This window comes from Ictalurus furcatus, chromosome 19 (genome assembly GCF_023375685.1).
Source record: "Ictalurus furcatus strain D&B chromosome 19, Billie_1.0, whole genome shotgun sequence".
Classification (NCBI taxonomy): domain Eukaryota; kingdom Metazoa; phylum Chordata; class Actinopteri; order Siluriformes; family Ictaluridae; genus Ictalurus; species Ictalurus furcatus.
Window position 1 is genome coordinate 18,026,452 of NC_071273.1, and position 20,992 is coordinate 18,047,443.

The window sequence follows — 20,992 nt, forward strand, 5'->3', positions numbered from 1 at the left end:
ACGTTTTTCTTTGTCTTCAGCTGTCTAACAGAAGCCACAGGGTTTGTGCCAAAAATAGAATAGTATTTGTAGCTATCCATGATTCCTTCTATCTTGACTAGAGCCCCAGTCCCAGCTGAAGAGAAGCAGCCCCATAGCACAATGCTGCCGCCACCATACTTCACCATGGGTATGTTGTTCTTTGGGTGATCAGCTGTCTTTATATTATTATCCCCAAAAAGTTCTACCTTGGTCTCCTCAGACCATAACACATTTTGTAACATGGTTTGGGGTGATTTAGTTGGGCTTGGATGTTTTGGGTTTTTTTGTCCATGAAAGGGCTTCCATCTAGCCTACACCATAGCCCAGACATGTGAAGAACATGCGAGATTGTTGTCATATGTAGAGAGCGACCAGTACTTTCCAGATATTTCTGCAGCTCCTTTGATGTTGCTGTACTTCTCTTGACAGCCTCGCTGATCAATTTTCTTCTTATTCTTTCATCAGTTTTGAAGGGATATTCTGTTCTCGGTGATATCGCACTTGGTAGTGTCCCGTTTTCTCCACTCCTTGATGATGGCCTCACGGTGTTCCATGTTACATCTAGTGTTTTGGAAATTCTTTTGAAAATGAGATCCCATACATGCTTTATAAGCTCTCTGGCTGTAGCACTCAGATGAAACAAAGATGTCATCCAAAAAATCCTACACAAACAGCTGGTCTTTATTTGGGGTTAATCAGAATCACTTCACTGGTGACAGCTGTATGATAATTACTTTTGAACATGAGATTTAATGCAATTGGATCATTCTGAGCGCAGTCACATGCCCCGTTATAAAAGTGTGTGCACACTTGGGCAACCCGGTTATTGTTTTTTCTTTATTTTTCTTTTTGTCCTTAAAGTGTTTCTATTTGCTTTTAGATAGAATTTTCTCGGTTGCCATATCACTTTAAATGTGTAAAAGGTCTAACAAGATTTATCTTGGTTTGATTTTTTATTTTTTACATCACAAACCCCTGCAATTTTAACATGTTTTATACCAATTGTATATTATATTACATTAATTAAAGGGTGACCTATCATATTAGTTAAATTTAAGTTAGTTCCTGGTGTCACTTATAGCAGCTATAAACACTCATTCCTTCACCAGCCTCTGTATTTTTCCCCCTGTCTATGGAAATTCTCAGAAACAAAATTCTGCTTGTAGATAATGTCATGTTTCCAACTTTCTGACTATTACAATGTACTCACACTGGAGACTCCTTCCAAAAATGTTATGAAGGTTTCCTTACATAAAGCTTTAGTATATCAAGGATTATATATATCTTATCTTTGATGAATAACAACAACGTTTTAATCTGTTTTTTATTATTAGTGTTCGATTATGTGGAGCATCCACCATACAAGTATACAAGTGTACAACTATAACGTACAGTATTAGAAGGAGCACATGAATATAAACCTGTACTACAGTTCGAGCTGCTGTTATTGAGAATTAATCAAAAGCTTATGTCTTTTCACATTGCAGTTTAATTGCTGTGGAAGCAACAACTCCTTCGATTGGCAGCACAGCGTGTACGTCATGTCCCCGGAGTCTGAAAACAGGGTGGTTCCTGACAGCTGCTGCAAGACCGTGACTGATCGCTGTGGCCGGAGAGACCATCCTTCCAACATCTATAAAGTGGAGGTGGGTGTTAGAAAGTGAATATTGGTCTCGTTCCCACAGAAACGCGCAAGTGATTTTAAATGAGGTAAAGATGTATCCAGCTGAGCTGCTGCTTTGTTTGGTGGAGCTGTAATATTGCTAAACTTCATAATTCGTTTAATACGCCACTTGGGGAAGGTTTGGATGAGGAATCTACAGCTGTAAGTCTAGCAGGTGCTCATATTGACGTTATAGTCTGTCTCTCTGGTCTGAAGGGAAGGTGCTAATGCTAGGGCTAACTCTCCACTGAGCCATGTACATAGCCATTTACATTACAAAATCAGTCCACAACCTGATTAGCCCCCTGGGTGAGATTTAAGAGAGGGATGTAGTCATACATCAAAATCTGTTAACTTGATGAAATCTTGTAATGTCAGATGACAAGGAGTAAATATTTGAATTCCCTAAACTCCCAGGGCCTGTCAGCAGGTCCAGCCTTATTTTTCTTATTCATATGACTACACCGCTTTCCAAATCATTTAACTCTTGTTGCTGAATAATATGCGTTAGAAAAGTAACTGAACAAGCAGCCAATTGTTTAATGGGAGAAATTGCAATTATTCTGTTACTCATTAATCAGTGACTAGCCATAATTTATATTCACTAGTTAGCTAGCTAGCTAAAGAAGAACGTCGTTTTGTTTTAAGGGAAATTGTTTGTACAGGTCCGCGAAGTGAGTTTACTAGCCTGGCGCTCTAAAACCAATGGTAATGAGCTAGCCAAGTAACTTTAGCTAGCTAGCTAAAAGACAGTGTGGATAACTAAACTGTCCTGCCTCATCACTTCCGGTGTGTCTTTATATTATCAGATCCATATGTTTTGTTATCTGAAATGTGCATTTTATCCAGTTTTATTTGTATTCCAGAGCTTGCAGGACATTGGCTTGCTCTTTACCATTAACTGTGTGTGATGTATATGAGGTGGCATATAACAGATGTGTCCATTTAAACTATTGGAAAGTTTAAACACGCACACATTTCCTGTCTCGAGCTCTTCCATGTTGGGTTAATATGAAATTATGTGCCGTCAGCTTTCTGTGATGAACCAATGAATCCTAGCTCATGAGCTTAGCAAAGGAGAAGGTGTTTACAAACGGTTTTAGTTAATAAAGCATTTCAGGTTTTGTGGTTTTTACATGATGAATGCTCCTGCATTCACTCCTGCATGGTCTTTAGCTTCTGTCTGATTGAGAAGAAAATATGGTGCCACGCTTCTAGAAAATGTGTGTAGTGTGGTCTGCACAGGAAATGAATCAGGCATGTGTGTGAAGGTGACCTGCTATCACCCAACAACAGCACAGCACAAGTGCTCCAGGCATTTGTAGCTGTTCTGTGAAGTTTGAAGTGTTGTTGTGTCTTGCAGGGTGGCTGTATTACTAAGCTGGAACAGTTCCTGGCTGACCACCTGCTCATCATCGGTGCTGTAGGGATCGGTGTGGCCTGTCTACAGGTAATGCCTTCTTTATTAGAGCTCTGTATCTTTCCGATTGTTCACAGCTGTTATTTGTCACCTGTATTTAATCTATTGGAAGATATTTTCCATATATTCCATATTCAGCAGCACTGTGGTATTAATATAGGGCTATGAATTCCTCATAGCCCTATATTAATACCACAGTGCTGCTGAATTCTCAATTCTGATTGGTTGATTAATTTTCTATAGCAGTAGTGCTAACAGAGCTGACTGCAAGGTCAAATCACAGATTTATAGTAATGTGCTTGCCAATATATTATTGTTTATGAATATGTGTGTGTGTGTGTGTGTGTGTGTGTGTGTGTGTGTGTGTGTGTGTGTGTGTGTGTGTGTGTGTATATATATATATATATATATATATATATATATATATATATATATATATATATATATATATATATATATATATATATATATTACACACACACACACACACACACACACACACACACACACACACAGAGTATAAGTGGAATAAAACACTTTGGGACATACTGTTGATTAGTTTCCTAAAATAGTATTCCCTGTTGTGTTTTATTCCATGCTTAATCCATCCCTTGGGCTATTTATGAGAACTATAGCTGCCAATAGTTCTGTAACTATTTAAAAAAAGACAATCCACCTTTTATATCTTTTTTTAAACTATATAGTGATGCTATTTAAAACATATGCCACTGAACCTTTCCAGTAGTCCCCCAAGTAATTTAATATATAATTGGGTTCGTTACTTTACTATTATTATTATTATTATTGTTGTTGTTGTTTACTGTGTGATACTAAAGATCTGACATGTAATAAACATTTACAATGGGAAGATTTAATTAATGAGGATTCAACCTGGGAATATTATGTTCTTAGCTGCTATTTAATTATTGTTAAGGAAAGGCTAAAATGTCCCCCTGTCATCATCAAAAGTTCTTTACAGATCATATTTTACATGAACTATAACGAGGTTGTGTTAGCTGAAAATAGGTGAATTTCCGAAATAACTAGTGGATTTTCACTACCAAACAAAGATTTAATTAATTGTTCTTTAAACATCAATGCTGCACATTTTAGAGTTTCCCTTAGGACATTTTATGTTGAGCAGTTGAAGTGGCTTTTAGGTCCAGTATAAGAATACGTAACACCACAACCATGAACCTAAACCGAGCCACAGATTCAATACAGAACAGTTAGGCACTTAAACATTGATTTGATGTTTAAGTGCTGTCTAAAATAGACGGTTATCCAGATCTATGGGTCAGTCTGAAATGAAAGGCTATTTTTACCTCATACCTCAAGTAGGCAGCATTGACAGATCCCTCAGTACTGCAAGAAGAGTGAGGGGAAGAGAAGAAAGAGCTCCCACGGCTAAATGCAGACTTCCAAGTTTAGTCTTTGCTCACTGTTGGAGTGTTGGCTGCTATTGATCTATTTGCTCTGAGTAAAGTCTTTAAATAAACTCAGGCTCTCCTCTCTTTTTTGAGTTGGATTGCACTATACGTCAAGATCTTTGAGTTGTGAAGAATATGACCGGTTTATTCCCTTTAATTTTTTACGTATTATACTGTTGCATTGAGATGCATAGAAACTGTTCTGAAATCTTATGGTGGCACAGTATCTGACTGTGTAACCATTACACAATGAAAGTGTATGGTCCAAGTGTGGAGTTAATGTGACACCAAATAATAGTCAGAGAAACAGGCCAGGTGAAGATTCAAAACGCCAACAACTGGTAATCAAAGGAGTGGGCAAAAACAGCAAACACAGTAAACTGTCTGAGATACAAGAATGTCTAACACAAAATGTATGACAAACAGCTCAGGATTGCAGACACTGAAGTTGGAAAACTTCACAAAGATTGACTGGAAAAAGTGTTTATTAACACTCAGTACGTTTACATGGACAACAGTATTAACCAGATTAAGACGATACTCTGATTAAGAAACTAATCAGCAATGTAAACAGCAATTTTTTTATTACCTTAATCCGACTAAAGTCATACTCGAAGTAAACACAAATGGAATTAAAACGTGTGGAGTACTCCTGTTTTAGTCGCATTATCGACGTGTATTACAGACATGTATATACCTTAATCACGCTATTAACGTCGTGTGGGAGTTTTCACCGCATTTTGCGACAGGACACGTACACGCATGGCAGCGCTCAACCTTTTGACGGCAAACAAGAGAGCGAGGCTGCGTCCGGAACCACGTACTTACCTGCTATATAGTACGCAAAATACATGTATCTCAGCTACAGTATAGTAGGTAAGTATGCCGTTTGGGACGCAGCCCATGGCTTCAAGTAGTCGTCTATTTGCACTATAGCATGACAAATAATTAACTGCACTTGAAGCTTTCGTAAAATTAAAAATGAAACGCCCAAAACTGTATACGGTACCCTAATGAAGACGAAATGTATGTCGATACGTGAAATTCTGGAGGGAACGTCAGACGGCTTGGCGTGGGGACATAATGACGTGTGACGTTAATCGATCTGTGTTCTATAATATGTAAAACCTGAACATGAAAGGAATCTTCTAAAAGCAACTAATGTAAACACCTTAATCAGAATATTGTCTTATTCAGAATAAAGTCAGTTTATAAGGTAAACTCTATAAGTAAGTGATGGGCAGCAGGTGAGCCATGTAACCCAGAAATGGTGCTAGGGACCTCTGGTGGTGTGGAGTGATATTGTCAGGTGAGCCCATGACACTAATCCAGTATATAGTGCGCTTTCATTTCTGAGCAGCTGTCTGTATATAAATATATGTATATAGTATTTATTGACATGAATGATACAAATGCAAACTTTGAATTTCAATGGTTTCTGTGTGAAATAAGAAAAAAGATTGAACCCTTTTTTTCTTTTTTCTTTTTTAACAAAAAGAAAGAAAATAAAAAAACAAGGCTATGTCAATGGAAAATGGAATGTTATAGCTGAGGGTCCAACAGCTGCTCAAAGGATCACAAAGGGATGGAGGAAGTCATGAAGACAAAAGATGGGAAAACAACAATATTTTACAAATAACAAGAATATTAATGTATCTTCTAGAAAGAGAGAGTTTTTTTTCCCCACTGAACATTTAACCATATTTATTACTTGTGATAATGAGGAACTGTGGAAACATGCTAAATAAATTGTTAAAATAAATAAATAAAACTTTTTTTGTTCTAAGGGTATACAAACTTTTGCTCTCCACTGTATATTAATTGCCTTGTGTTATCAGCATCCAAAGTGATATTGAATTTATGCATGGGATTTTCTTACCAAGCTCTTGTCCTTTTTCCAGACGGCTGTTACAGCATTATTTTCCGATGAATACGACTTGTTTTTGCTGATAACGGTACAGTAATCAGTTCATAATAAATCAGGAACGAGGTTGATACCAGCTGCCGTAGCGCTGATCAGGTGTTTGAGCCAACTGCACCAGTGAGTCACATGACTGTCACCGTGGAAACCATTGAATTGTTTTGGCTACTATTTCAATCTACTATTGAAAGTGTTTTACAGCAAAATATAAATAAATAAATCAATAAATAAAACTCAAAGTGGGCAGAAGCACCTTTAAAGTGAGTGCAGTAATTAAATTGATGCTCTTCATTGAGCTGGGATTATTATGCTAATAAAACACAGTATTGCTCCACAGAGAGGTCAAGTGTGCTGTAGCAATAATTGTGGAAAAACAGGACGAGTAGACATGCAGGTGATCTTGATAATGTCTCATTTCAGACTTGGGCTTATGACTGGAGTCCTTTTATAGATGTTAATCTATATATCGTCTGTGTTTGTGTATTTTATGTGTTGTGTGTGTGTGATGTGATATTGTATTTCCCACAGTAATTTCTCATCAATTGATGGCATAAATTTGTGCTGCAATTAACATTTATGTTTCAATACTTTTTGTCATTTGTCTCCGTCTTATTCTTTCTCTCTCTCTCTCTCTCTCTCTCTCTCTCTCTCTCTCTCTCTTTCGCTCTCTCTCTGTATGTGTGCAATGATATTTTCCCTTCCCTCAGTAATATTTCATAGATCGATGAGTATATATTTGTGCTTCAATTAATATTTATGTATTTTAATGATTTGTCTTTTGTCTTATGTTTCTGTCTTTCCCCACTCTCTCTGTATGTGTATGCTCTCTCTCTCTCTCTCTCTCTCTCTCTCTCTCTCTCTCTCTCTCTCTCTGTCTGTCTGTCTGTCTGTCTGTCTGTCTGTCTCTGTGTGTGTGTGTGTGTGTGTGTGTGTGTGTGTGTGATGGTTCTGTAGTTAGCAGGAGCACTGTTGACTGCCTGCTTTATCTATCTGCTTTATAAAGAAGAAGAAGAGGACTTCTCTGATGTTTGATTGAACAGTCCCTTTATTTGGCTCCTCAACAGCCAAGTGGGTGGAAGGTCTGCCATATATGTGTGTGTGTGTGTGTGTGTGTGTGTGTGTGTGTGTGTGTGTGTGCTTGTGTGTGTATGTGTAGGTGCACATGCATGGTATTGCAGCATGTTGTCATCACCTCACCATGGCTGTGCTTTCAGGCCTTGAATACAGAAAGTGCTTGTCCTGTTGCTCGCACGTCACAAGGCTCAAGTCAATATGCAGAGCAGCATTGCATGGCTTATCTTCCTTATTCAGCCCATAAGTCATAATCATAGAGTATACAAATATATGACTCTTTATCTAATACAAAAAATCTAATACAAGGTGTACATAAGTGTGTAAGCCATTGCAGGTGTTTTCCTTAGCTTAAAAATATGCTACTTTTTGGTTTTGAAGGAAAGTTCAAAAGCTTTTGACTTTTGCTGGACACTTTATAAGACAATCTGTGCAGCCAGAGATGTGTGTTTGATATTTCTCTCTAAAGAGATAGAAGAACAAATCATTTTTTAAGTATTTCCAAATATGGAATATGAGCCACTGAAGTGACATGGTGTTTTTTTTGTTGTTGTTGTTGTTTTTTTACTCTGAATATTTCATACTTTTTGAAATAACTGTGGCCATAAATTAAAATATTAAGGTAACATGATGATACACTTCATGGCCAAATGTATGTGGACACCTGGCCATTATGTTGGTACATATGTTGGTCTTCCCCAAACTGTTGCCACCAATTTGGATGCAAAAGATTATGTTGTTAAATGCTGTATCATTAAGTTTTCCCTTCACTGGAACTAAGAGACCAACACCTGCTCCATCATGACAATGCCCCCGGGCCTTAGCACAAAGCGAGCTCCATTAAGACATGGTTTGTCAAGGTTCGAGTGGAATAACTTGGATGTCCTGCACAGAGCCCTGACCTCAACCCCACTGAACACCTTTGGGATGAATAGGAACATTGACTATGCGCCTCCTCGCCCAACATCAGTGCCTGTCCTCGGTAATGCTCTTGTGGCTAAAAGAGCTAAAATCTCCACAGCCACACTCCAAAATCGAATGGAAAGCCTTCCCAGAAGAGTGAAGGTTGTTATAACAGCAAAGGGGAATAAATCTAGAGAATGGGATGTTCAACAAGCACATATAGGTGTGATGGTCAAGTGTTAACATACTTTTGGCCATATAATGTGTATATATATATATATATATATATATATATATATATATATATATATATATATATATATATATATATATATATATATATATACAGTGAGGCACGTCTGTGTTTACTACAGTTAAAATATACAGATTTAGAGCCTCTTCATATGTGAAGACCCCCCCCCCGCCCCCGTCTTTCAGTTGCTTTAGTATGCTGAAGATCCTCCTCCACTTTTCTGAGAGAGATGTCTTCATTGGTTTCCACCTGAACAGCAAATGCAGAGCATACCACAAACCATGTGGACTAGGCTTTAGCCAACTTTTGATACTTTGTATTGTTGAAAAGGATGGTGAAGTGGATTATACTGATTATCTGATATAGGAAATACTGTACATTATGTACTTGGAGCATTTCCTCTTTCCTCTCTGATCCTTCTCTTTTTTTTCCCTCTTGATGCTTTTAAAAGATTGTCTCACGCACAAATACTCAGCCACATCTACCTTTCATTAATTATTTGTGACTTCCCATTTATGGCTAAAGTAAAGCCAATAATGTTCCTTCATTACTGACAAGTGAAAGAGTGAAAAGATCTAGCGCACACAGGAGGATCCGTTTCTGTAGCTCAGAAGGTAGATTTGATATCTTTGTCATGTTGCATTGACGTGTGAGTGGACGCACACTTCTTACTGTCAAATTGTACATAGCATGACAATACTGTAACACGTATAAACTAAGTGGAAGATCATATGTGTGCAGTTTTTATCCAAATCAAGACATTTTTGGTGTTTTTGTATTAGAACTATGACACTTGTGTATGTAGCTAACAAAAAGTCTGTCACCCAATTCTTCTTCAAGAATACATGCTCAAATCATCATACATAAAGTATACTTGCTTTAAAAAGCCATCTTAAGCGCAAATGTATTCATTTTTTCATTTTCAGTAACCAGTTAATACATGTCAGGTCATGGCTCCAGAGCATATCCCATACACAAAGCAGGAATATACAGTGGCTACTCCTCTATCACAGATCACCGTGCACACATGCATTCCCACATTCATTCACACCTGGGGGCGATTTATAGTAGCCAGTTCACCTGTAGCTTGTGTAGCTGTGAGGAAGGTAGGCAGTTAAGGCCAAACGTTTACATAAATTCATTCTAACATTAAATACATTCAAACTCAATTTATTTAACAACTCCACACATTTTATGTTACCATACAGTACATGTCCTGTGTAAAGTCAAATAGGGTATCTACTTTATTTCCATAAGAAGTCATTTCAAAATAATAGCTAAAAGATTTCAGCTTTTATTTACTATATCAGATTTTCAGAGTTCAAAAGTTTGCACACACTCTGTTAGTATTTGGTGGCATTGCCTTTTAATTGCCTGAACGCTTGGGGTAGCCTTCCACAAGCTTCTTGCAGTACTCTGTTGGAACGTTTGCCTGTCCTTCCTGACAGAACTGGTGTAATTTAGTCAGGTTTGTGGGCCTCTTTGCTCAGACACACTTTTTCAGTTCAGACTACAAGTTTTCTATGGGATTCACGTCAAGGTTTTGTGATGGTAACTGTAATACTTTTACTTTATCTTTAACAACAGCCAACTTTGGAGGCTTGCTTAGGATCATTGTCGTACTGGAAGACCCAGTTACAACCAAGTTTTAACTTTCCGATTGAAGTCTTGAGGTTCTGTTTCAGTTTTTCTAGAAAATTCTTCCCATGATGCAATCTATTTTCTGAAGTTCCTTTTCCAGCAAAACACCCCCACAACATGATGCTGCCACCCCCATGCTTCACAGTTGGGGTGGTGTTCTTTGGATTACAAGCCACACCCTTTTCCCACCATGCATAGTGCTGAATATTATGGACAAACAGTTACGTGTTGTCTGACCAGAGAACTCTCTTCAGAAAAGCTAGTGATCGCCTGCAAACTTTGTCAACCCAGTCTGGTTTTTTTATGCCAATCCATGGCGATGTTGGACACTCTTAATGGTAGATGTACATACAGTATTTGGTACCTGGTGCCTCCAAAATCCTTACCAGATCCCTTTGCTGTTGTCTTGGAGTTCAGCTAAACCTTTTGGATTCAGCATTTTTATTTTCGCATACAGTTGCTCATACAGATGAGGAACTGGGCTTGTGGATGTTCATTTTTTTTGTTGTGGTTTTTTTTTTTTTTTTTTGCCAAGTTGCTTGGATTTTCTCAAGGTATCACAGGCTCTCTAAAGATAGGCCTTATTCAACCACAGGTGCACTCCCAATTAACTACTGTTTAAGACAATTTGTCAACCAGAAGTATTTAATTGTCTTCCAGATGTTTAAAGAGACAGTCAACTTGCTGTATGTAAATGTTTGACCCACTGGAATTCAAATATAGTGAATTAAAGCTGAAATAAATCTGTCTCGTCATGTCTAGGTGTATATAAACTTTTGGCCTGGGATGAAGTACATGTTAGCCTTCACCCTCTGTAGTTGATAGTTGCCATGTGATATAGAATTAGCATGTGGGTGGGAATTGGCAGATGAACAAATCGGGGACTAAATAGTGTAGGAGTGGGGGGTTTGGGGGATTTAAAGGAATAGTGTGCAGTTATTTATTTATTTATTTATTTATTTATTTATTTAAAGAAAGTCTATCAGCAGTTCTGCATGTCATTATGTAAGAACTGGATGAATTTTTAGGAATATATTTACATTATGTGTGAATGTATTTATGAAGAAGTGTTTGATAAAAACAGATTTCTAGTAATTAACTATATTATCCTCATAACTCCACTACAAATCTAAAGAAGCAAACATCCAACAAGTCCTAGCTGATCAGCTGCATCAGGGGAAAGGAAAATGATGTGGTGTTTTTTTTTTTTTTTTGTTTTTTGTTTTTTGTTTTTTTTCTCAGTGTACTGTTCATTTAAAAACACATTTTGTTCAAGTCTTTTCCAGATTTCAGTGGTTTGTTTTTCAGGTTTCTCCTCCTTTAGCTCCGCTCTGTGTCCGTGTTTTATGGGTAGGAGGAGGTTCAATTATTTTTATAGATATAATCGCCCACTATAGTACTCCAGGATACAGCAAAATGTACAAAGCCTTCCCCTCCTAAAAATAAATAAATAAATACATTATATATAAAATAAATAAATAAATGCATTATATATAATCTGAAGATCTGCACAGGTCTTCAGATTTTACTCTTCAGATTTTTATTTGCGACATTGCCAGCCTAACAACACTATATAATTTGTAATTGAATGTTTACATACAGGCTATGTAACTCTTTCTTTCTGATTTTAACAGTTGTCACCAGTCTAACTCTTCAAATGCATGCACGTGTATAGATACACACTCCCACACATGCTAATTGACCCGATTGCAGAACTGCTGCCATAAGAGCTGCTTTACGCCTCGGTTCCCATAGTAACTGGATGCTGCTCAATCTCCTCATCAGATGCTTCAATAAAGAGCTTCTACAAGTGCCACCATGTACACATATAATAAGGCAATATTTAAAAACCGTGCACTAATTTGCTAATAAAATGTTCAGGCTAAAGAAAGATTTGCCTTAAGAATGATGCTATAAACTAAAATATATGCAAAACAGCATGGTGTGCCTGCTTTATTTTCTCTTTTCTTTTTTTTTTTCATTGCGATTATGCATCCAGTCACTTATTATAAATCCAGATGCCGATAGATGAACATTTATTCACAGCACTGACCTTCAAGCCAGTAACTAACTGCATTTTTGTCATTTTTCTAAGTGCTCAGTACAGAACAATGCTCCACTAGAATACAAATATTCATCTATGGGTTTCTGTGATGCATGTGCTAATTCATTTCTATGCAACTTTATATAAACGTGTTACATGTATGTATGTGGGTTGTTTTTTTGTCTCTCCAGATCTGTGGGATGGTGTTTACTTATTGCTTGCACAGAAGGATAAAGCTCGACCCGTACTGACCGATCAGCAGGAGCGCTACGGGTTGCCTCAACTGCTTACTGCCAGTCCACACACTCGTTTTTCATTCCTCCTTTTCTTTTCCTAAACTGCATGAATGTGTTCTCCCTCCAGTATACTCTTACATGAATGTGTCTTAGTCCTTTAACCTTCTATTAATATATTCATTAAATTATTAATATATTTTCTCCAAGGATTTTGCCACTGTAGGAAGCAATGTGGAAGTCTCAGCAAGAATGTAATGGAGTTACATGCTAGTATCCCAATTACACACAAAAGAGGCTTTTTATAATCTTAAAGAAAAAAGCTTTTTTTTTTATTTTCAGAAAAGAAAAAAACAGAATCTATTTTTCCCTCTGTGAGCACTGTGTATGGTTAACTCTGTATTTGTAACCGGTTTAAGCTGCTAGCTTTATGCAACTAGATGTATTTTATTTTTCTTGAGCTTAATGTACATAAAGTATATAAAGGTCATTTGATGCAGTCAAAAGTATTTTAGCATTTTCACATGAACTATGAATAATAGGTGTAGTAGCATATGTTCTGTTAACACAATGTGCACTGAGAGCCTTGAAAAAAGCTAATGAGAAGTTAAAAATAAAACAGGGATGGACTATAGCAAACTCTATAAGCACCCTATGGAACCTTGCGTAAGAATTCACCCCACTTAAAATATTCCTCATTTTGTAGTGTTTACACTGTGAACCTGGATTTGACTTAATTGGGATTTTTACCATTTAATTGAAACAATATATCTAACAATCAAAAGTGCAAAATGGTCTTTCATTCTGACACAAAGGTTTTAAAAAAACAAAAACAACACAAGCAAAGATTTGTTAGTTACATAAGTATTCACCCCACTGGGTCAGTACTAGCTTGAGCCACCTTTAGCTGCAAGTCTTCTGGGATATGACTCTTATAAGCTTTGTACATCTGGATCCTGGTATTTTTGCTCATTTTTCTTGGCAAAATTGCTCAAGCTCAGTCAGAGGTACCTGGCATTTTTAATTTTTGCCACAGATTCTCTATCAGATCGAGCTCTGGGCTTTGACTTGATCACTTTTAACACATTCAGGTTCTTGTTATTGAACCGCTCCAGTGCTCCTTTATAATCCTTGCCCACTTGGAAGGTTTTCTTCTAGGATTGCCCTGTATTTGGCTCCATCCATCCTGCCTTCAGCGCTGAGCAGTTTTCCAATCCCTGCACAGGGAACGTTATGCCACCGACACCATGCTTCACAGTGGCAATCAGAGTGATGATCAGTCTTGAAATTCTGCCAAAGATATGATCTTACCCCTTTTAAGTCCATAACATTTCCAAGATGTAACACTGCATAATGTGGAAAAGCTCAGGGGTGGTACAAGACACTGTGTTTAACAAGTAGCATTCCCAAGACACACACATATTTGGAAATATAGAGCTCTTATTTTCACTGGCTGCTTTCTTAACATAGCTTGTTTGAAACCTGTTCCATGTTTCTTGTTATCTTTCTAATGTCATGTGCCAGCTGTTTGTAAGCTTCTCTGTCCGTATATTTTTTTATTATCTCCAATTCAGACATCAGGTGCTCAAACAGAGCACTGATAACTGATGCATTAAACTGCAGGAGTGAACTTTTCTTATCTTTTCAAAGAGGCCTTTAACACACAGCTGCCTTTGATATTAGAGCTTTAAGGGCTGCAAAGCTTCAGAGGTTTTGAGGTGTTACATACATGCAAGTCATGAAGTCTCCATCAATTACTGAAGCAAATATGTACCATAAAAGATCAAATACAAAAGAATTTTGTGCCACTGCTTAATGTGGTTACCATAGCAACCTCCATCTCATTGTAGTTCAGTCTCATTGGGGGAAATAATGCAATCTTTGCATTTTATTATCAGCAGTTGACGTTTTAAGCTACTACTTTTAATTTGGTTTGTACATGCAGTATATTTGTATGTAGATGCATATTAAGGCACTTGGGTGGATGGTGCAAAAAATAATCTCTGCATGTCAGATGTCTGACTATGTTTCATTTCACTGGTTTATCATTTATTCAGCTAGATACTATAACACTATATTGTAATACTATGATATCTGTCCAATATGTCATATATTTGTTGCCTAGATGCCTTTAGACAAATATGTGCCTCTTTCAAAAGACTGCAGATGTAGCAATGGCATGTGTGCATACTGATCCTTGTTACTGAAAATAAAATGATTTTGGGATAAATCTGCTAAATACAAATGTAGTGTTTTTATGTTGAGACTTTGCCACCTCACGGCTTCAGAGTAATGGGTTCGATCCTGAGTTTGGGTGACTTCTTCCTGTGTCTGTGTGTGTTTCCTCCGGCTCTTCTGGGTTCCTCCTACATCGCGTCCCATCCTGGTGTATTCCCACCTCACGCTTATTGTTCCAGGGATCCTCCAGAACCCTGATCAGGATAAAGCAGTACTGAAAGTGAGGGAGTGAGTATTTAGTATGTGTTGTGCTTTGGCCAGCAGGTGGAGACAGAGACAACATGATCACCTATATACCGGCCTAACTGGTGTGTTGGTGTACAGCAGTGGTCGCCAACCCTGTTCCTGGAGATCTACCTTACTGAAGACTTTAGCTCCAACCATAATTGCACCCACCTGACCATCTAATCATTTCCTTAAGTCTTAAGCACGATTATGGTTGGAGCTAAAGTCTTCAGGAAGGTAGATCTCCAGGAGCAGGGTTGGTGACCGCTGGTATGCAGTGTATGCTTTCAAGACAGTCATGCATGAAAAAAAAAAAAATAGAGATATATTTTTATATATTTAACATAGTTTTGACACTTGAGGAATATTTAACATGATTTTGACTTCAGCTGGGGTCAAAATGTGGGCCTGTTTCATAGATGGATTAGTCCACGGCAGTCCTGACATCACATGGAAACAATTGGGAAAGTTGAGAAATGCAAAACATTCAAAAAGCATAGGTCAGAAGTCCTAGAGACAGTAAACACAGATTTCTCACAGGAAGAGAACTCGATTCTGATTCTGTACCAGAACACCTTTATTTAACCTGTTAGAAGATATGTCCTGAGTGCTGATGAATTCCTGATCTGGTTGTTCAGAAGGTGTTGATTAATGTTCTATAACAGCAGCTACTTCACAGGTACTAGTATGGCAGACACAGCACATAAACATATTTTTTGTGGTTGTCAAAAACAAGGCAACTTATTAACTTTAAGTTAAAAAAAAAAAGAGGCTAAAGAGGAGGTGACTGTTTAAAGCTGTATGTTCCACAACAGTAAATGTAACTATAAACAGATAAGAACTGTGGGTCATTCTTCAATAAATAAAAAACTGCCCTGTGTGTGCAGAGCTTGCATGTTCTCCCTGTGCTTCAGGGGTTTACTCCAGTTTCCTCCCCAGTCCAAAGACATGGCACCCCATCCAGAGTATCCACCGCCTTGTGCCCCAAGTTCCCTGGGGTATGCTCCAGGCTCCCTGGGACCCTGCCTGTGTAAGATAAGCAGCACAGAAAATGATGGATGGGCAACGCTTGCAGTGGTTTATTCTTTATGTAATGCATGGAGAATGATTCATGTACATGTGGGTAGACGTGCCAAACTGCCTCCCACCCCAAACTGTACACATCATACATAAGGAAGACCTGTAAGAGTGTGAAGCCTCGCAGAACCTACACTGTAAGTGAAATGTACAGTGTGCGCTGTCGAACATGCAGCAATGTTATTTATACAGGATGCTGTTTCACAAAGAATCGAGCATCCTGAGGTTGGTAGGATGTAGGCCAAAAGGTTTTATTCGCTGTCTCTGTTGTGATCCAAAATCACATTTTTATTTTTTTATAACATACATTAATATACTGTATATCAGGTCATAGATCAGTCTTCCATAAAGCCGAAAGTGCAAGTGATCAGACTCCTGTAACACAGACTCAGCGACCCCTGACTCCAATCCTGCGTTATACCCTGCAGTAAATGTGCCAGACAGATTTAGGATGGGGATCAAAGCATGAAAGATATTGCCTTTGAGATAGCAAAAACTCTGCATGTGAGAGGGCCCAGAGCCAGAGCCGGTCATTGCAGCAGCATAAATCTACCCCTGTATTACTGTCAGCATGTGGACATGTGTCAGAAACATGCAGGCCCTCTGAGAGATCAAGTACTCCAGATGTTGGTTTCCCAGGTCGGGCTTGCTCAAGAAGTCTGCCAAACATTGTTCTCGAGCGACTCTAATGACAAAGTAATGTGCGGAGGAATTGAGTTTGTTGGTTTAAACAGAGCTATTGATTGAACATAGCAATTTTATGACACTCTACTGTATTGACAGAATTGCATTTGGGGAGATGGACATCAGTGTGCTTTTCTAGTCGCAGTATGCATTACAATAACTTAAGACTAGGAAGTGACCACATCATTATGTGTGTGGTATTTTTTTTTTTTTTTTAGAAGAATAGTTTTAACCACCCTTTGAGCAAAGAATAACTTTTTTTTTTCCTCTTACATTTTTGTAAGTCAACTTATTGTCACGCCTAGTGGACTATTCAGTTTTACCTCATCTGTCCTTCCCTTGTACAAGTCTTTGGAGATGTTTTCTGAATAATATAACGAACAGAATCATGTACACTCTTAGAAAAAGGGTTACATTTAGAACCTTTAATGTTTCCTTAGTTCTCATGGTTCTATGTAAAAAAAAAAAAAAAAAGTAGCTAACAACCTTAAATATTCAAAGAACCATTGAGGGACTACTTTTAAAATGTTATTAATTGGATTTGACTTAGACTTGTAGAGTACCATAAACATGCACCTAGCCTCCTGTTAACATCTCAGATAAAGTAGTATCTCAACCTAACTCAAATTTTGAAGTCTTAAAGATACGGCGTACATGGTAAAAAGCAACATTAGCGAATGGTAAACGATTACTATTTGGATGATTGACTCTGCTTCAGTTATAGTTTGGAAAACAAAACAAAACATGCAATTATGTCCAGTTAAATCCTTTTGACTTTTTGAGCTGTGTCATGTGCTGCATCCCAATTCGCCTACTCATACTATGCACTAAAAGTATGTGCTCTTTTTGTGGAGAAAAGGTACATACATTTGAATGTATAGCAAAAGAGTATGCAAGTTCTGGGACAGACTAACACGTCATGTAAAGGAATAGAACGTTGTTGCCTAGTTACACACACTGTCACTGTAAACAAACTCCTGTTTACATTTCAGATTTTCTTCATTCATTATTATTTATATAATTTATACTATATAATTTCATTTATCATTCCCTTGATTTATTTTTCCACATTTCATTGTTTCAACACCATGTTTGCAGGTAGAATTCGGCAAAGTAAACAGTCACAAAACTCCTCCTTCATGCAAGGAATTGTGGGGGATATTAGCTGAAACAGTGTCCATGGAGCCACACTTTGAAAATCTACCAGAAATAGTAGACCATCCGGGTACCTTTGGGATACTGATTTCAACATACTACCATTTGGGACAATTCTAATCTCAGATACTATTTAGGATGGATAGTAGGTGGATTGGGACTCAGAAATGCTGTGATATGCAATTCCTGCTCCAGATTAAAGCCCTGTGGATTTTAGGCACATCACCTAGATGTCTCAGATATGATTGGGTTTTGAGTACTGAGATGTTTTTGCATTCTTTGCAGTACACCAAACACTGACACCATGTTGAGATGATGAAAAACAATAACTGTGTGCCATAAAGGAGGGCTTTGGGAATTTTATGACCCTCTGCTACCTGTCAGGTGAATTGCAATCACAAAGAAAACACCCAACAGACCCCCATTTCTCTGCTAAAATTTCTACTGTATTTGAATAAAGCTTAAAACCGAAATCTGACCTCTCATTATGAAATACAAAAAGCAAACAAAAAGTGCCTCCTCAATTCAGAATTCCTATTTGAATGTCAGGAAAGTCTCCCCATCCCAAATTTCAGCATAAGACATCATGTCAACATGGCTGCTCACATCATCAACCATAAATGAGATACGTCTTCACTACTTTACCTGAGTTTTTAGTAGTATCTACTTTAGATCAGTCAGTACTGGCACATTACTTGGGTAAATCTATAACGCTGACCATACCGTTTCCTGTTTTGAGAAAGTAAATACATTATAAACTAACTATCACTTTTGTTAGCTGGATAGCTTGTTGCTAACAGACACACACTTTCATGATGTGTCTATGGGTTTTTTTTTTCTTCCTCCATTTCGCAACTCAAACATAAGTCCAAGTTCGGACTTCCTACTTTTGAATTAAACCAAATGCAGCATATGTATGCCATGTGAGTTGCATTTGAGGGAAAGGGGCCAGGGATTAATGAGAATGTTCTGACTGGGGTGGAGCTCATTTCCAAACCATAAAAAAATTGTACACAGAATTGGGATTGTATTGGGAATCACTGTTTTTGTAATGTATTTTATTTTAGATGATCTACGTTATTATATGATATTAAAGCTCTTTTAAAATGAACCATTTTTACATGAACTTCCTGAGTTCTTTCACATTTGAATCTTTATCGGTTTTGAGCAAAGGTGGTGAGAAAAGTAATGAGAAAGAAACAACATAGGCTAAAGTATGATTGAACAACAGATGTAAGACTTTTCTGCTCTTTAAAAAGAGGCACAAAAGGTTGTACTGTATGTAGTAATACCCCATGCCTTATTGTTCCTCACCTTTAACTGACCTTTGAAAGCCAACCCACATTTTTCTCCCCTGATATTTTATCACATAATCAAAGACTGAATGTAAACAAACAGGCTTAACTAGGAAGTGACAGGTGCTGCACTACATTACTCGAGCCACAGCTGTGCAAAAGGGTTAAGGCTTATGTAATGTTTTATTTCTTCATGCTTTGTTAATCCCTGACTTTATTTTTAGCCTCAACAATAACAGTACAGTGAAATGTATCCTGATGCTTATAAATCCTAAATTAATCACTGCAAACTATACATGGCAGAAATTTGTCTGGGAAATTTGGAAAGTGTTTATAGGACTAATAATTTGGTTGTCAAGGGCTGTTTTTGTCTCTTATACAGATATAATATACAGAAGGAAGTGAACGAGTATATTCATTGTCATTCACTGTCAACTAGCTTAGAGGACACACTTTATTGTGTTATAGATTTCATATAAAATGGATTCAATTGATCGTTTTTGTCCAGCAATCTGACAATCACTCAATGTTTGTAACATTGCTACTTGTGGTATAGTTAGGCGTTCACAGTAATGGTAGCTGATGTACTCTGTACTAGCTGCGGGGAGGCTACACGGAAATTTTAATGTACAGTACTGTGAAAAAGTATTATTCTGTTTTCGTGTATATCTCATACTAAATTGTTTCAGAACACAAAATCTAAGATAAAACAAAGGCAACCTGGGTAAACACAAAATACAGTTTTTAAATGACAATGTTATTTATTGAAGCAAAAAAGTTATCCAATACCAACTGGGCCTGTGTGAAAATGTATTTGCTCTTGTAGTTACTAATTCCCCAAATCTGTAAAACTGAACTCATAATAGGGTTCAGTTGGACTAGACACAACCAGGCCTGATTACTGCAAACTCTGTTCAGTCAAATCAACACATAAATAGAACTTTTTCAACAGCATGAAGTTGGTTAAAAGGTCTTAACCAGTAACACACTATGCCAAAGCTGAAAGAAATTCCAGGTATGATGAAGAAGGTGATTGAAATACATCAGTCTGGGAAGGGTTACAAAGCTATTTCAAAGGCTTTGGGACTCCTGAGATTCACAATGAGAGCTATTATGTCCAAATGGAAAAACCCGACACAGTATTGAACTTTCCCAGTAGTGGCCGACCTTCCAATATTCCTCCAAGAGCACAGCAACGACTCATCCAGCAAGTCACAAAAGACCCAAGGACAACATCAAAGGACCTACAGGTCTCTCTGCATCAATACAGGTCACTGTTCATGACTCTACTATCAGAAAGACACTGGGCAAAAATGGCATCCATGGAAGAGTGACGAGGTGAAAACCTCTTCTAACCCAGAAGAACATTAAGGCTCATCTGAATTTTGGCAAAACACACCTTGGTGATCCTCAAACCTTTTGGGAGAATGTTCTGTGGATTAATGAGTCGATAGTGGAACTGTTTGGAAGACAGGGGTCCCGTTACATCTGGCATAAGCCAAACACAGAATTCTACAAAAAAAACATCGTACCTATGGTCAAGCATGGTGGTGGCAGTGTGATGGTGTTCCAAAATTTGGAATTTTGGATAGTGTACCACTTATTCTACACAGGGTCAACCTACAATGCATGTCTTTAGACTAAGGGAGGAAACCAGAGTACCCAGAGGAAATCCCCAAAGCATGGGGAGAGCATGCAAACTCCACGCACACAGGGCA

At 37.7% G+C, this 20,992-nt stretch overlaps 1 protein-coding gene and 1 long non-coding RNA gene across 8 annotated transcripts in view; one reads left to right on the forward strand and one right to left on the reverse strand.

The window, feature by feature from the left end:
* tspan11 (tetraspanin 11) overlaps positions 1 to 14,829 on the forward strand; it is a 33,208-nt gene extending 18,379 nt beyond the window's left edge. For 2 of the 5 annotated variants that reach the window (XM_053650150.1, XM_053650147.1), the window contains exons 6-9: positions 1,509 to 1,667; positions 3,048 to 3,134; positions 7,410 to 7,523; positions 12,559 to 14,829. In XM_053650150.1, the coding sequence (XP_053506125.1) occupies positions 1,509 to 1,667; positions 3,048 to 3,134; positions 7,410 to 7,487 (324 nt within the window). In that variant the 3' untranslated portion in view covers positions 7,488 to 7,523; positions 12,559 to 14,829. Of the gene's footprint in view, positions 1 to 1,508; positions 1,668 to 3,047; positions 3,135 to 6,032; positions 7,027 to 7,409; positions 7,535 to 12,558 lie in introns of those variants that run through there. The other 3 variants (XM_053650149.1, XM_053650152.1, XM_053650151.1) reach the window with 3 other exon arrangements.
* LOC128623214 (uncharacterized) lies at positions 13,754 to 18,493 on the reverse strand. 3 transcript variants are annotated; one of them, XR_008388546.1, is made up of 4 exons: positions 17,388 to 18,493; positions 17,148 to 17,188; positions 14,876 to 16,825; positions 13,754 to 13,890 (listed from the first exon to the last, which is right to left on the reverse strand). It is a non-coding gene; the product is annotated as an uncharacterized LOC128623214 (long non-coding RNA). The 3 variants fall into 3 exon arrangements; XR_008388545.1 differs by having other exon boundaries at positions 14,876 to 17,188; XR_008388547.1 differs by lacking the exon at positions 17,388 to 18,493 and having other exon boundaries at positions 14,876 to 16,089; positions 16,181 to 17,363.
* Between the last annotated feature and the right edge of the window lie 2,499 nt (positions 18,494 to 20,992).